Below are 16,616 nucleotides of genomic sequence, written 5' to 3'. Positions count from 1 at the left end.
TGTCTGCAGCACTTGCCTTTCTACCCAGCGGGAGAGATGATGCTTTCACCTTCTGTGAAGGCATGGGTTGTGACCCCTTGCCTGTCTGACCTCTGGGTGGAAGAGGACCCCCCCCAGAGGACCCTACATCCCATGCTGGTCCCAATGGCCTCCTGACACCTGGCCAGGGACACAAATGCAGACCGCTCTGTGGAAACATCAGAGAACCAGGTCTCGGGGCCCCCGTCTTGCTTGTTTGGCAGATGTTGCTAAATGACTGCTGGGCGCCAATACAGGCCTGGGGAGGCAAGGGACAGGTGCTGGTGTGGGCCTGGGGAGGAGGGATGGGTGCTGGCATGGGCCTGGAGAGATGAGGAATGGGCGCTGGCGCGGACCTGGGGAGGCAAAGGACCAGCACTGTCAGGAAGTCGGTTCCACCGCACGCACAGCTCTGGGAGGGGAGCAGCCTCGGGGCTCCAGGGTGGCCAGGGACTTGGGGGGAACAAGGGTCCAGATGCCCTGCCTAATGCACTATCTGAAGGTGGACAAAGACAGCCCATGAGCCGAAGGGAAACCTACAAACTATTTCCAGAAGTTATATGCTACAACAAAACCTGACAAAATTCCAAGCAGAAATCCACAAATCTGACCTAGCTGGAGGGTTTTATTCATCCCCTTGTAGCAATTAAGGGGACCCCAGAGGAAACAGTATGGACATACAGGATTTGATTACCCAGTGGGTGAGCCCCAGCCCATCAGCGGAGCCTCTAGCAAGGAGGTGGGTGCTGCCGGGACTCGGCCCTGGGGAGGCCAGAAAAAAAATATCTGTAGTTCCAGGCACCGGTATCACACAGACTGTGTTTTCTTGCCCCAACAACAAAAAGCAAACAAAACCTTGTGTGTTTGGGAAATTTAAAAATGCACTTTATATAACTCATTGACCAAAGAAGGAATCAACGTATGGGTTAGACAATACTTAGAACTGAATGATCTTGAAAATGGTACACATACCAAAACTTGTTAAATATATCTTAGGTTGTAGAAGGAAGAACATCTAAAGCCTACATGATTATATTAGAAAAAATAAGAGTGGGAAGTGAGCCAGCCTAGCTTCCAACTGAAGAACGAGGCAGAGGTCAGCAAATGTCCTTGAAGGAAGTAAGTATTTTGGATTTTGAGGAGCGCAGGTGGTGTCTGTCCTTACCCCACTCCCTGGTTTCATCCCTGCACTGTCATCTGCTGACCCCCAGTTGTGGGGAATGAAAGAGAAAAGCCAAAGGGAAAAGCGGGAGTGCGATCCTGAGAGCAGGCGATGAGAAGGCAGCTTGAGGAGACTGCTTTGCCAGACCGGATGCGGGGAGCTGCACCAGGAAGGGCTGGGGGCCAGATAGGTAGTCCTCGGTAGGTGGAGGAGCTGCTCAGGCCATGAGGAGAATGGGGCTGGTATGAGTGACGTGGAAGGAATGGACATGTTCCTAGAAGAAGGGCATCAACAGGTGAGTGGAGAAGAGAGGGACGCCAGGGCTGGTCCCGGGCCATGCTGTGTGATGAGAAGCTGTGCTTCAACACCTTCCTGTGTGGAAAAGCACCAGCACAGGCTGACTTTTAAGGCCAGTCTCGAGAAATATGCAAGTGTGACCCTGACATGGAATTGGACACGGGCAGGGATGCGGGTGGTGGGGCTGCTGATGGCTGACCACTGACCACTGTGGCCACAATGGTGGAGAAGCCCCGGGGTGGGCCTCTGAGAGCCTCCTCTCCCTGCTCCCCTGCCGGCCCTTCTAGGTGGCTGGAGGGGACTGGGGCACCAGGAATGGAGCCCACAGGGCCCTGGGGAGCCTCAGCTGGGCCCGCCTAGGTAGTGGGCCCTGAGGGCACCCTTCCCACTTGCTCTCCTGCCGCTGCACAGCCTCCCTTGTGTGTGAAGAAGTTCAGGGCACTCCCACTGTGCCCCAAGTTCAAGGTCATGGGCAAGCAGGGTCTGGCTCCTGCAGCCTTGATCCCCACCCTCCAGACAGTGGGGGAGGAGGCCCTGGTCCACTCACAGGGGTGTCAGCCCGTGGAGCCAAGCTCCTCACTCCCTCTCCCTGTGCCTGTGACCTTGGACCCCAGCAGGGGCCAAGTCCTCTTGATTTCAGCTCTGGCGTCATGTCAGACAGGAAGCCTGACCCAATCCCCCAACGTCCAGTCACATGTTTTTTCTAATTGTCTGCAGCTGTGGATATGGTTTATTTAAGCCTTGTTAAGTTACTTTTGTTAATTTATATTGCCCTAGAAAATGGTCCATTTCATCGAGATCTGACGTGTTGGCTTGTCACTCTGCGCCTCTGCCCCCCTCCCCCTCCCTGTGCGTGGCCCTCGAGGCCCCACTTCTCCCACTCTGTGGCTGTAGGTTGCTTTATTTTGTTTCTTTATTTTGAGGACCGGCTCTTAGATTTACTGATGAGTTCTTCCATTTTTCTTGTTTCCAATTCATTAATTCGCCTTTATCTTTACCCCTCCTGCTCCCGTGGATTTACTTTATTGTTCTGTTTTCCCTCCTCATGTCGAATGTTTACGGTGTTTATTATCAGTCTTGCTTGCTCAGTAGTAAAAGCATTTAGGGTTGTGAATTCTCCACCAGGCCCTCCCGAAGCCAGCTCCACGGGTGTGTGGCCTCTCTCTCCTGGACGGCTGTAAATCCCACCCCAGCGACTTCTACTTACTCTCTGACCTGGGAGTTATTTAGGGGAGTGCTTCTGAATTCCCAGCTCCTCCTGCTTCTTTCTTAGCTCCTTGGATTAATTTTTGGGCTGGTGGCATTGGTTTAGGTAGCGAGGGCTGCAGACCTTCTGATGGTTTGGGTTGTAGTGAGGCACACCCAGGCACGTGCACACACGCCCGGCCTGCTGCTCTGCCCTTGTGACCGCACACACGCGCGTGTGCATGTAGCCTGTAGCGTGTTCTGTGGTTCCCGACCAGGCTGCTGCTCCCCGGTCAAGGGTGTTCATGGGTGGACCGCAGGCCCTTGTCCTCACTCCAGTTTTGCCCTCGCTCCTGGGTCTCCAGTGTGGTCTGGGCCGCGCATGGTGGTCTGGCAGGCCGGCATCCTCATGGTGGAGCTGGGATCTTTGCTGTGCTCACTACAGACACTGCTGACCCCATACAGCAAGCTCGGGGCCGGATGGCCAGGTCCACTGCGGATAGGGCCCTGTGGCATCTGAAAGGCCTGGCACCCGCAGGCCCGTCCGGGGCTCACATCGTCCCTCCCACCTTGAGGAGTGGCCAGAACAGGTGCGAGGAGTGCTGGAGAGGCCCCAGGCAGTTTTCATAAGAAAGTTCCATTTAATTCCTAGTTTGCTAATTACACGAAATTGTGAGTAGATGCTAACTTTATTATTATTATTAAATATATCGTTTTTTTTTTTAAAGATTTTATTTATTTATTTGTCAGAGAGCAAGCGAGAGTGAGCACAGGCAGACAGAGTGGAAGGCAGAGTCAGAGGGAGAAGCAGGCTCCCTGCAGAGCAAGGAGCCCGATGTGGGACTCGATCCCAGGACGCTGGGATCATGACCTGAGCCGAAGGCAGCTGCTTAACCAACTGAGCCACCCAGGCGTCCCTAACTTTATTATTTTTATCCATCTCTTGAGATGATCATATGATAGTTCCTCTTCAGTCTGTATATGAGTTTTCTAGGACTGCTGAAACAATGGCCATGGCCACAGGGGACATGGGTTCTCTCAGAGCCCTGGGGGCTGGGGGGTCTGAGATCCAGGTATGGGTAGATGGGTTCCCTCTGAGGCCTCTCCCTGTGCTGTGGAGACAGCCATCCTCTCCGGTGTCCTTAGGTGGTCATCTTTCTGTGTGTGTGTGTAATCTTTTCTTAAAAGGACAGCAGTCAGATTGGATTAGCGCCCACCCCAGTGTCCTCATTTTACCTGAACCACTGCTTTAAAGACCCTACCTCCAATGTTTACATTGTAGCAACATACACACAATATGAAATTTACCGCTGTGACCTTTTTAAGTGAGCAATTCAGCTGCATCAGGATGTTCACAATGTTGTGAACAGCCTCCCCCACCTCCAGAACTTTTTCCTCTTCCCAAACTGCCCCCAAGAAATACGAGCTCCCCATCTCTTCCCGTCCCCCAGCCTGACATCCACCATCCACACTGTCTCTATCATCTGACTCCTCTGGGGACTCACACAAGTGGGGTCACATAGTGTTGTCCCTTTGTGGTTGCTCATGGCACTGAGCACAAGTGTCCTCGGGGTCTATCCCGGTTGGGGCAGGTGTCAATGTCCCTCTTGTTTAAGGCTGGAGAATGTTCTATTGTGTGGGTTGTGTGTCTGTTTTGTTTATCCATCTGTCCTTCTATCCTTTTATCTGTCCAACTGTCTGTCTTCCATCTGTCCATCTCTCCATCCTTCCATCCATCCATCCATCCTTTTTTTTTTAAAGATTTTAAAAAAGATTTAAAAAAAGATTTTATTCATTTATTTGACAGAGATCACAAGTAGGCAGAGAAGCAGGCAGAGAGAGAGAGAGAGGGAAGCAGGCTCCCTGCTGAGCAGATCCCGATGTGGGGCTCGATCCCAGGACTCTGGGATCATAACCTGAGCCAAAGGCAGAGACTAACCCACTGAGCCGCTCAGGCGCTCCCACCCATCCGTCCTTCTATCTCTCTATCCATCCACCCATCTGTCCATCCACCCATCTGTCCATCCATTTGTCTCTCTATCCATCCTTCCATATGTCCATAATCCATCCATCCATCTACTGTCCATCTGTCTGTCCATCCATCCATCCAGCCATCCTTCTATCTCTCTATCCATCCACCCATCCATCCTTCCATATGTCCATCATTTATCCATCCATCCATCTACTGTCCATCCATCCATCCATCTGCCCGTGGACACTCAGGTGCCTCCCTGTCTCAGCTGTGGGGCCTAACACTGCCATGATCGTGGGGGTGCCAGCATCTCATTGAGACCTGCTCTCCGTTCTCCAGGGAACATGCCCAGATATGGAACAGCTGGACCATGGACTCATCCTGGATCCTCCATACTGTTTTCCATGGCGGCCGCAGCCCACAGTGCACGGGGCTCCTGTCTGCCCACATCCTCGCCACGGCTTGTTGGTGTTTGCTCCTCCGAGAGCAGCCGTCCTGCAGGCTGTGACGTGGGGGTCTGTGGAGTTTTTTTACTGTTTATACTGAACACCTGTGTTATAGTAAGAAATTTATTGAGACTTTGTGTCCTAACGTGACCAATTTTTATAGATATTCCACTTGTGCTCAAAAAGAAAGTATATTCTGGAAATGTGTGCAGCATTGCGCATGTGTCTGTTAGGTCTGGATTTACCATGCAGATCTACACCCTTACAGAATGTTCTGTCTACCGGACGCATCGAGTCCTCATGCCTGGTAGGCTCTGGGGGCTGATTCGTCTGTCTCTCTTGGCGGTTCGTGCTTGCGCTTGAGTTTAGAATTATTACACGTCTCTCCTGCATCGAGCTTTCATAAGTACATGCTGACGCTGTGTGTCTGTAGCTGTACTTCGGCTCACATTCTCCTCGGCCTTGTGGTGTAGATGCCCCACCTATCTTTTGGCCCCTTATTTGCCAGCCCTTCCTTCCTGCCAGTGGCTCTGAGTTTCCTTCAGGCATCATTTGTCTTCAGCCTGGAAATTTTTCTTTTTTTTCCTTTCTTAAAGATGTTTTTAAGTCTTCTCTACACCCAGTATGGGGCTCATACTTAACGACTCTGAGACCATAAGTCTCATGCTCCACCAACTGAGCCAGCCAGGTGCCCCTGAAAATTTTTCTTTACCATTTGTTGTAATCAGGAATGCTGTCTCAGCCTTCACATACCTGAAAATACATTCCTTTCCCCCTAATTTTTGAAGGCTCGTTCTCCCAGATCTAGGATTCTGGCTTGTCTCTTCCTTCCTGTCCTTTGAAGAAACCATCCATTGCCTCCTGGCTTGGCTGGCTTTCCACGAGAAATCAGAGTGGTTTCGCTGTTTTCCCTGTCTGTAACCTGTCCTGTTTTGTTTTGTTTTTCCTGGAATCTTTTGAGATTTTCTCTTTATTTTTGGTTTCCAGCAAGTTGGCCCCGACATATGTAAAAACGACCTTCTTGTGTCAGTTCAGGTAGCTTCTGCCGCAGCCGCTTTTGCCCTCTGAGCTCCAGCTTCACGTGTATCCCTCCGTGGGGTAGTTCATCCCGGGCCCAAGCCTGGTCAGCTCCCCAGTCCCTGCAGGTGGGACCCCTGCTGGAGGAGCTCCCCAACTGCCTCGTCGCACACTCAGGGAGCAGAAAGCCACGATGCTAAGTGGCAGGTGAGACCCCATGGCCCTGTCCCTGACCTGCAGAGGATGTAGTCATGTCGCTGGTGCCTGGGGTGAACTCGAAGGCTTGGGCATCAGGTGTCACCTGTGGGCAGGGATGATGGCCACACTTGCCGTGGGCCGCAGGGGTGTGGCCATGCAGGGAGGCTCCTGCTGCGGGCACATGGGCACCACTGGTCAGCCGGCTGAGGACAGCGGGCCAGGGTGGATGTGGCAGCCTCGGGACACAAGCCATCCTGTCTGTTACATTATTGTGATTTTATTTTATTTTAAATTTTTCTTTTTTTGAAAGATTTTATTTATTTGACAGACAGAGATCACAAGTAGGCAGCAAGGCAGGCAGAGAGAGAGAGTCCGATGTGGGGCTCAATCCCAGGACCCTGGAATCACGACCTGAGCTGAAGACAGAGGCTTTAACCCGCTGAGCCACCCAGGCACCCCCATTATCGTGGTTTTAAAGTGATGCGATCTTTCACTGGAGATGGGTACTTCCAAACTCGTTGTCTTCTTCTAACCTCTGAGGTGCTGCTCTCACAGTAAGAGCAGCTGTGGCTGTTTGAAGGTGGCCTGTAGTGCGCTTGCCTGGCCTGCGGGCACCCCCGTGTCCCCCTGCCCTTGGCGGTCACACCGGCCCCCCTCAGTGTGCCCCGACAGCGAGGTCGGTGTGGATTTGCGTGTTCTGGACACTTTACAGGAAGGGATTCTTGAGCGTGGCCCCCTGGGTCTGGAGAGTCAGCGGAGATGGGGAGCCTCGGGGCAGCGGCCTGGTGCCAGTGCCGGTTCTGGCCCGAGCTTGGCCCGCGGTGTGTGTTCCTAAAGCTCGTTCCTGCGGTGTGCACACATGCTCCAGGTGGGGGGCTGTGGCCCAGGGGCCAAACCCAGCCCACTAGTGTTGAAGATGGAGACCTCTGTGGGACATGCCTGTCTGGGGCTCGTGACAGAGACCATCTGACCCAGGAAATGGAAGTAGTGGTTCTGCCCTTTACCAACCCTGCAGTCCGCACTGTGCCCTTTAGGCGCCCAGCCTCTGTTGCCAACAGGCCCAACTGCTTCCCCAGACGCGCGTCCCTGAGGCTGCATGTTCAGGACCGGAGCCACTGTGGCATCATGGCTGGGCCTGTACTAGCTGAGGCTTGGGGCCTGAGAGCCTACTGCTATGTCAGGGTTTGCCAGCTAACAGTGCCAAGGGCACGCCGTCACGGTGGCGCCTGCGTGGTGCTGGAGGCTCTCTAGGGACTCTTGGGGTTTCCTGTGCTCCAGGGCTGGCCAGAACCCCCCCTGCAGGAGCTGGATGGTGACACCTGGGATGGCGGGAGGCTCCCCTTCTCTTGCTGGACCTGGTGGAGCCAGCATGGCCCCAGGCAGTCCCGGGAGGGTGCTGTCCTGTTCTGCCCAGAACTGGCTGACCCCCAGCCCCCACCGTCCCCAGTTGCCCTTGGGCATGGCCCGAGGTGCACAGTCCAGCCAGGGGCGACTATCGAGGTCCAGTGCTCTGTCCCCCCGCAGGCTGGTCCCTGGAGGCCTCCGTTGTCTCCCACCCTGTGGCTGGGTGGCCCTGCGGTGGCCTGCAGCCCCAGCCGTGCTGCCCCTGGCAGCCGCTGGGTGGCAGCAAAGATCACCCCTGGCTGGGCCTGCTCCCTCAGTCTGCTGGGGGTGGGAGGTGGGGGGGTGCTGGAGCCCAGAGGCTGGGGGTGCAGATCCTCTGGGGCCCCAGGAAAGGTGGCAGTGGGGATCTTGGTCAGTCCCGCCAGCCCCACTACCCCAGGCCCTCTGGTGGCTCCTTCTACATCCTAGCCAGTGCTAGTCCAAGAAGGGACTACAGTGCTGTCCCCAAGGAGTGTTTGGCATCTAGGGGGACATAGATGGGGAAGAGACAGCCCTCCCCACCGCCCCCAGTGAAGCCCAGCCTTCCAAGGGGATTGTTGAGTGCACCAGCTCTGGGTGGGGGTGAGCTGTGGCTGTGGGTGTGGACCCAGGTGAGTGTGTCGTTCCAGGTGGGTTGTGAGTGTCGTCCTATGTGGTTGTGTAGAATTTATGGAGGGGACCCTGAGCCCAGAAAGTTGGGGTGACTTGCCTGAGGCCACATAGCTCCTAGTGGAGCTGGACTCTTCCAGGGATCACTCCATGGTTGGGGGGGAGGCTCGTGGGTTCTGGGGAAATTGAGTTTCAAGCCCTAGGCCCCCACTGACTTGCCCTGTGACCTTGGGAAGAGTCCCTCACTGAGGGGAGACCCTGGGAGGACCTGCTCCTGGGACCACAGGGGAGGATACCAGTAAGGGTGCGAGAGCCCCCTCCCCTGGGTTCCCTCCCCACTCCATGCTGGCCTCAGCTGCAGGTCCAGGCCCCCTGGGCTAGCGTGCACACTGGTTCTGGTCATGGGGGAGCACAAGTAGGGTCAGACCCAGGCTGCACGGTGGTTGGGCTCAGAGGGTAGTAGGCTGGGCACCCCCAGTCTCCCTGGTCCTGAGGCTGTTGGAGAAGTGGTCATGACACCTAAGGGTCCTGGGAAGTGTGCCCTACATGAGGGATCCCAGCTGTCACTAAAGGGTCAGAGCCACCGGCCAATCAGTCCCTGTGGCTCGGGCATGGTCAGGTCTGGCCAGACCAGATGCAGCACTGTGTGGGGGATACCCCTCTGCCTTCTGGACCAGGTGGGGTCCTACGTCCCCTGTGCAGGGAAGCCGTGGGGACTCAAGGCCAGGTGGGGGTAGGGGCAGGTGGGCACTAGGCAAGGAAGACCTGGTGGGAGCCAGAGGCAATGCCCAGTTCATGTGCACATGTGACCCCCAAGTCCCCCTGGCCTAGCACCAGATACCAAGCCCTCATGTGTCCTTCGATGACCCTCTCTGGAGCCTCTGGGGTCGCCCTCAGGCCCTGGGTCCCGCAAAAGCAGCAGGCCTTTCCTTTGGAAGATGGGCTGTGTGTGTGTGTGCAGGGGGTACTGCCCAAGGCCCACCTGGGACCCCAGCCCCAACCACAACAGTAGTGCCAGTGCTGACTTGAATCCCCAGCTGAGCCTGAATGCCAGCCACAACCCCCACCCATCCTAAATCCCACGGCCACCCTGATGCCTTACCCTGACCCCACGCCACCCTCCATTTAACTCACTGGAACTTGCCACTGCTGGGATCAGGCACCCAGGGCCCTCCTGCCCTCCCCAAGCCTTCCAAATGGAGGCAGCCCACACCCAACTGGCTGCAGCCCGTGGAGATGGAGCGAGACAGGTTGGGTGGGCTGGTGGGCTGGGTGGGGGGCTGGGTAGGTGCTGCCCCAACTCCCTCTCCTGTTCCTGTTCCTCCAGCTCTTCTCTCAGTGGGGGCCTCGCTCTGTTCTCTGGGGCCACTCCATGCCAAGCCTGGATACCGGTCCTATCCCATAGCCCTGCCCACCTAGGGGCCTGGTGGGGGGGCTGGTTCCTCTCTCTTGGACAGGTGCACAGGGACCCCATCCCAGCCCCTGTGACCAGGACATTGTCTCTGGGTCTCTGGGGGACCCCCTCCCCAATCCTGTGGCAGGGTTTTCCTGCTGGGTCCGCCCAGGAGCCCAGGAGGCTTCTCTGGATGGGTCAGGTTTCTGTCCTGCTGCTGCTGAGGGGCTAGTGGCATTGATCTCTCACGGAAGCACAGGCCCGGCCCATGTGGCTTCTCCTGGGCCAGTGCGTCATGGCCCCTTGTGTCCTGTGGGTCAAGTCAGCTGTGATGGCCGGACCCAGGGCCAGCGGGTCTCTGGTACTGAAAGGCTGTGGCTGTGGGGTCCTGGATCAGGGATGGGCATTGGGAGTGTGGCTCCCTGGATTTCCCCTGGCCACCCGGACTTGCCCCTCTGGCCACGGCCACTCTGTACAGGCCATGCCGGCACTGAGCACGCCGGCTAGAGCCTGGGCTAAGCTGCCTCCCATGCCATGGCTGACGTCCATGAGTGACCCCTTCAGGACGGCGCTGCCTGCCTCTGACCCGAGGGGCAGCTCCATTCAGACAGAGTTCTTGGCCGGCTTTCTTGGAAAGATCCAGCAGCTGGCCTGTGCCCTGCAGGGGTGTGGGGGGCCGGGGCTGCCTGGCTGCCATCATCTCTCCCCTTTGGTTCTTGTGGAGGAGGGCTTCTGAGGGCGGGAAGCATCTCCTGGAGGGCCCTGGGTGGGAATCTGTTGGTGGGCTTTCCTGGGTCCCCCTCGGGCCCCCTGGGCTGTCACATCTGGGACTCAGAGTGGGTGGTCTCGCTGCCTCGTGAGCTCCGTGTCCTCCTTGGGCAGTGGGGGGCCTGGACCTGCCTGGTACCCTGCTCTCCTGTCACCCGGGGCTCATGGAGAGTTTTCCCAGTGCCACGTGGCTGCAGGGGACGCCGGCTACCCACAGGCTCCTGGCGTTGCTGTATTGAGGCTGTGCTCTGGGGCCCCGCCCTCCCTCTCTGCATGTTGAAGACCATCTCTGGACCCTCCCAAGGGGACCCTGGAGTGCCCAACCTTGGAAGTCCCTGCAGGAGCCCTCCCATGGCCTCCTGCCCACCCCCTGCCAGGCCCTGGGGGTGGAGCCCACTGTCCCCTCTGCGGACAAGGAGCTGAGGCCTGGCTGGGGTGGGCAGGCCTCCTTGAGGGGACCAGTGTCCTGCCAGCCCCTGCCAGTCCTGCGGGCTAAGTGGCTTTTCCACTGCGTGGCTTTGGGAGGGGACTTGGCAGGAGGCAGCTGGCTCTCCCCACGGATGCGGGGAGCTGGATTGTGGGACAGACCACCGGAACTCTGCCTGGAGCTGCCGAGGCGGGACGCAGGGCCCCATGCCTGTGCATCTGCTGGGGTCTCTGCAGAGGGGATGCCCTGTTCCCCGGCCCAGGGGCTGTGCCCGGCCAGGCATCGAGCTTCTCGCCGCCTGCCCGAGACGCAGCCCGTCAACGCTACCCCCTCGACTTTTTTCTCCTCCCCAATTAATTAATTTAAATTGACCATTAAGTCAGCCGAGTTTTTGATTGATATTTTCATTAGCAGCCCTGTCCGACGCCCCAGGAATGTATGGTAATGTCCAATCTGCGGGCGGGCCGCGCTCCTCCTGCCGTGCTGAGTTATGGCAGGCTCCGGCGCGCGGCTCCCGGGGTAATTTGAATTCAGATGAGCTGCCGCAGTGTTCCGGAGCCTGGCGGCCGGCCGCTGACGGATGGCACTCGGGTTATCACAAGGTCACGGGCGCAGCCGCCACCCGCCGCGGGAGGGGCTGGCCGGGCCTCCAGCGCCAGGGAAGGTGCGTGGCTGAGTGGACTCCCGAAGCGGCCCGGCCAGTGGCAGATGGAACGGAGCTGTCCCCGGCAAACATGGCGAGTAAGCCCTGGGGCCCGTAGAGCCTGCAGCCGTGGCCAAGCCTCACGAGGGATTAGAACTGGGCTGGGCTTCTGCTGATGGCTGCTCCTCTGTAGAAGTGGCTGGGGCAGGACAGGGGAGCTTTGTCCCTGGGGAAGGGCTGACTGGCACGGAGCAGCTGTCCCCACAGGGGCATAGCAGTGATGGAGGCTGGGATCTGGCTATAGCCAAGTGACTCTGTCCTGGGAGGGGAGCTCCGGGGACCTGGGCATGGCCAGGGTGCCAGTTCTCAGCATGGAGACTGGCCAGGCAGATGGCCACCATGGGGGGGCTGCCCACCTGAGTGACCATGCAAGTAGCTTTTGTGTTCTCTGTCTCAGTTTCCCCACGTGTATGATGGAAGAACATGGTGCCTCCCCTTTGTAGGAGGTCAGCACGGGCAAAGCATGAGGTTGTCTCTGGACACTCCTGAGCCCCTACAGGGGACCTCTCCTTTGGCCTTGTACTATCCAGACCCCTCCCACTGCATGCTGATTGGTGGGGGCAGATGGCTGCTCCTGTCCCACCCCTGCCCTGGGACCGTTGAGGGGCAGGTGTGCTGCCCCCCGACCTCAGGCCGGAGGCAGAGTTCCTAGAGATTCTCAGCCTGTTTAGAAATGTGGAACCCTGAGGCCTGGTCTTGTGTGGGTGGCCCTGGGGGCTCAGTGGGGGGAAGGGCAGAGCTCGGAGGTGGGGGAAGCCCAGGGGAAGAGGCATTGGGGTGCCAGCCCTTGAGGGCCCAGCTGGGGGCCATGGGCCTGGAGGGTGTTAGTCCAGGCATCTAGGCCCGAGCTTTGACTGCCCCATGGCTGAGCAGGGTGACTCAAGAGTGGGCCTGTGTCCTGAGCTGACTGCAGGGTCCCAAACCGTGGAGCTGGGGGGACATCAGCCCTGAGTGCCATGTCAAGGATGGTGCAAGCCCAGATGTTTGCCCAATTGGTGGGCCCTCCTGGGGTCTCAGACCTGGAGCCGGGGTGGGGGCGTGGGTCAGTGAGGGAGAGGGCATGGGGGGTGATCAAGTTCCACAGGGTGGGGCTGGTGCCAGCCCTATGTCCTTGGCAGGGACCCTGTCCTTGCTCCTACAGCTGGCGGGACAGACTTGTGCCTCGGGACCCCCAATCCCCAGCTGCTGGGGCCCTTGCTTGTCAGGATCAAGCCAGGTACCCTCACAGGACTGCATTCCCAAGTCTTCCTTAAAGCTGAAGGTGGGGTCCTTTGACTCTTCTGGCCCATGGGAGTATAAGTGCTGGGCAGAACTTCGGGGAAAGCCCCATACAAGTGGCTGACCTGGCTGGGAAAAGCCCCCCTACCCTTTGTATTTCATTTTTCCTGCTTCTTTTTCTTTTTCTTTTTTTTTTTTTAAGATTTTATTTATTTATCTGATAGAGAAAGATCACAAGTAGGCAAAGAGGCAGGCAGAGAGAGAGGGGGGGAAGCAGGCCTCCTGCTGAGCAGAGAGCCCGATTCGGGACTTGATCCCAGGACGCTGAGATCATGACCTGAGCCAAAGGCAGAGGCTTTAACCTACTGAGCCATCCAGGCAGCCTTTCCTGCTTCTTGAACAGAGGTGTGATGGCTGGGGCTCTGGCAGCTGTTTGCACCAAGAGGTGACCTCGAGGCAAGAGGCCACGTGCAAGGTGATAGAGCAGAAAGACTGAGGCTCCTGGCTCTCTGATGCCCATGGGACCTAAACCAACCCTGGTTTGGCCACCCCCAGCTCTGGTCTCCTCCATGATAAATGAACTCCTAACTTACTAAACCTACTTTTGTTGGTGGTGTTTCTGGGGTTGGTGTTTTGGTGGGTAGGTCAGTCAGCACCATCGTCGACCAAAGCAGGAATCTGTCCCACATGGACACAGCTCCCTGGAGCCTGACAAGCCTGACTTGTCGGGCTCAGAGGGAAAGGAATGTGCTTGGGGTGGGTCCTCTTGTTCAGTGGCAGTGGCCAAAGATGCTTGGACTGCTCTCCCTTGAGAAAATGAAACCACGTGTATGAGGCATTACTGGGTTTTTAACTTATTGTTAGGAAATGTGGAGATGAGACAAAACATGGAGATAAGGTGGCTGCATGAGACATTGGAGGGGAGCCACTCGGGTCCCAGGGATTCCATGCGCTTTGGGACCCGTGGGACCACTGAGGCCCCCCTCCCTTGTCTGTCTGCACTCCTGGCTCAGGGCCCTTTGCTGCCTCCTGGCCCCCAGTGGACACGTGGCTTTCCTGGCCTGTGGGCGGTCCCAGGGCCCTCCTGCCTGAGCCCCAGAGATGGTGGTGCGTGAGGGGTGGGCGGTAGAGGAAGGGGTGACTGCTGCAGCTTTAGGAAAGGGGGGTCTAGGAGGCCTGGAGGAGAGCAGGGTTTCAGAGGTGGGCAGGGCTGACGGCAGGTGATGGAAGAAGCAGAGGTGGCAAGTGGTGGCCCAGAAGAGGACCGTGTCCTGGAGGGCACAGCACCTGTGTGCACAGGCCAGAGGGCACACGAAGGTCAAGAGCAGCCTCCCCCTAACCTGCACTCGGCTGGACCCTGGGGTCCTGCAGGCACCACATGCCCTCCAGTGGTTACAGGGGCCTGGGGCAGCCAGGGTCGGGGGTAGGCAGTGGCCACTGCACAGCGGTCTCAGCCCCCCACCTCATTCCACATGCTGGGAGGGGCGAGGGGGGCCACCCGCTCGGGGAGGGTGCCACAGCTGAACAGCACCCTGGCTAGTCCCTCACTGGCACTTATTTGTGAGGTGGGGGGGAATAGCCCCCCCACCATGTGCTAGGACCGCTGAGCTGTTCTGTGTAGAAGGTGCCAGAGCCCAGGAGGGCGGTCGTGCACCCCTGAAGCCTCGAGGGAGGATGAGGACACAGGCCCCCCGAGTAGCTGCTCTGATGCTGTGTCTACCTACAGGCTAGGCGTGGCTGGGGGGTCCCCAGAGGCACCCCTGAAGCCTCCCACGTGTCTGCAGCTCAGGTCGGGGCGTCCTGAGTTTGAATAACCTGCTTATGTATTGGGTTAATTCATGGTGCACTTCACAGCTGCTGTGGACAGCCCCTGAGGCCTCGGGGCCCCCACGAGTCTGGGCTTGTTTCTCCTCTCGGCATGCCTAGGGATGGGGTTCCTTCCATTGCCAATAGGAGACTCCTAAGGTCCTGCCCGAGGGGGACACAGGGAGGTGTGCACAGCTGGTCCTGGGGCTGGATCAGTGGTCCTGGGATATTCCCCTGTTCACACCCAATGGCAAGTGTCGCTCTGTGCGGGGGGCAAGGGAAGGACGGGGTGACCGCTTAGCTGCTGGCTGGTCTACCGTGAAGCCATCTTGGTGCACACCAGGCCCCGCTCCCTGCCAGCACTGGGCAGATCCCCAGCCGGGCTCACTGGTCGGGGTTGCCTCTGGTGGGCAGCAGGGGACACTGGGGTGCAGAGCTGGGGCTCACATGGTCAGCGGTTTGCACCCTGGGGCCCCACCTTGGCCCAGTGCTCCCTTGCCACCAAGCCCATCTGCACACATGCCCATAGCAGCCACCGCTTTGAGGCCCCAGTCAGGTGGGAGGCACCCCTGGCATGTGCTTCTTGAGGGGCTGGGGCTGCAAGCCTGCAGGGCTCCTGGGCCTCCCTCCCCACCTCCAGTCCTGAGCCAGCCACGCTCCCTCCTGCAGCTGCCTGCCGCTGAGCCACAATGCGGTCCTGTGATTCTGGATGGGGAAGCTGGTGCGGTGTAGACGCAAGCAAACTGAGGAGCCACCACTAAATGAAAACCTCAAAAGCCCTACAGATAAACCCCCAAATGACCCCGCCCGAAGACATGAAGATATTCTCTGGTGACTTTTTCCTGGAAGATTAATAGTTTTGCTTATAGATTTGGATCTGCACTCTATCGTGACTTAATTTGGGGAGTGTGTGAGGGAGCGGACATATTCACCTGCTGTCCCAGCACTGTTTTCGGAGAAGACCTGCTTTGCACCATTAACGAGCATCAGTGTCTCGTCGGAGTAAATTGGCCATGTGCATTCATAGGCCTGTTTTGTTGCCTTGACCTATGGTCGAAGATGGTGCTGGCCTGTCTCAATGCCCTGTCACATCGCCAGGACTCCTGTGGCTTTAGAGTAAGCCTTGAATCTGATGGGGCCGTCCTCCAGTCTTTTCCTTTCTTTCAAAAATTTTGGGCCGTTTTCGTCTTTCTGTGTTTCCAGATGACTCAGCAAGTTTTACCAAAAAAGGCTATTGGTAGTTTGATGGGGATTGTGTTAAATCTATGTGCCAGTTTAGGGAAGGATTTCTGTCCCAACCTGACTGAGTTTTCCGGACACAGTTTGTGTCTCTGTGTATTTGTCTCTGATTTGTCAGTTATCCACATGAGATCTTTCACACATTCTGTTGGGTTTATTCTCATGCATTTCATTTTTGGTGCTGATTTAAACAGATTTTTAAAAAAAATATATTATTTATTTTAGAGAGAGAGCACAAGTTGTGGGGAGGGCAGAGGGAGATGGAGAATCTCTAGCAGACTCCCCACTGAGGACAGAGCCCAACATGGGGCTCAATCCCATGACCCTGAGATGGTGACCTGATCTATAACCAAGAGTCAGAGGCTTAACCAATTGAGCGCCCCAGGTGCCCCTAAATAAATTTTTAAAAATTCATTTTTCTGATTGTTAACTATCAACTTTCAGAAATTAAACTGAATTTTGTGCATTGACCTTGAGCTTGTGATCTCACTAGAGCTGTTTGTCAGTAGTCGTTTTGTGGATTCCTCGGGGTATTAGTTATCATTCCCAGAAGTTATTTGCTTAAAACAATAGCTATTTACAATTTCAGTTTCTAAGGGTCAGTAGTGGGTGTGGCTTAATTGGGGGCCTCGGGTTCATGGTCTCCCAAGTCACGCTGTTGGCTGGGGTCGTGGTCTTATCCAATGGCTTCCTGGGGTGGGTGGGGATCCACTTGAAACTCACCCACCTGAGGCCCATCCCCGGCTGTCCCTTGATGTGGCTGCTGTTCCCCCAG

General features: G+C 56.9%; 1 protein-coding gene across 1 annotated transcript in view; it reads left to right on the top strand.

The window, feature by feature from the left end:
• The window catches only part of FAM53A (family with sequence similarity 53 member A), a 50,069-nt gene extending 33,960 nt beyond the window's left edge, over positions 1 to 16,109 (top strand). Inside the window, exon 5 of the mRNA XM_045074618.1 lies at positions 15,272 to 16,109. Coding sequence (XP_044930553.1) covers positions 15,272 to 15,334 — 63 coding nt within the window. The 3' untranslated portion in view covers positions 15,335 to 16,109. The remainder of the gene's footprint in view (positions 1 to 15,271) is intronic.
• Positions 16,110 to 16,616: the final 507 nt, after the last annotated feature.

This window comes from Mustela putorius, unplaced genomic scaffold, assembly GCF_011764305.1.
Source record: "Mustela putorius furo isolate JIRA1106 unplaced genomic scaffold, ASM1176430v1.1 tig00000083_pilon_pilon_pilon, whole genome shotgun sequence".
Classification (NCBI taxonomy): Eukaryota; Metazoa; Chordata; class Mammalia; order Carnivora; family Mustelidae; genus Mustela; species Mustela putorius.
The sequence above is the reverse complement of the archived record's forward strand: the minus strand, read 5'-3'. Positions and strand labels throughout refer to the sequence as shown.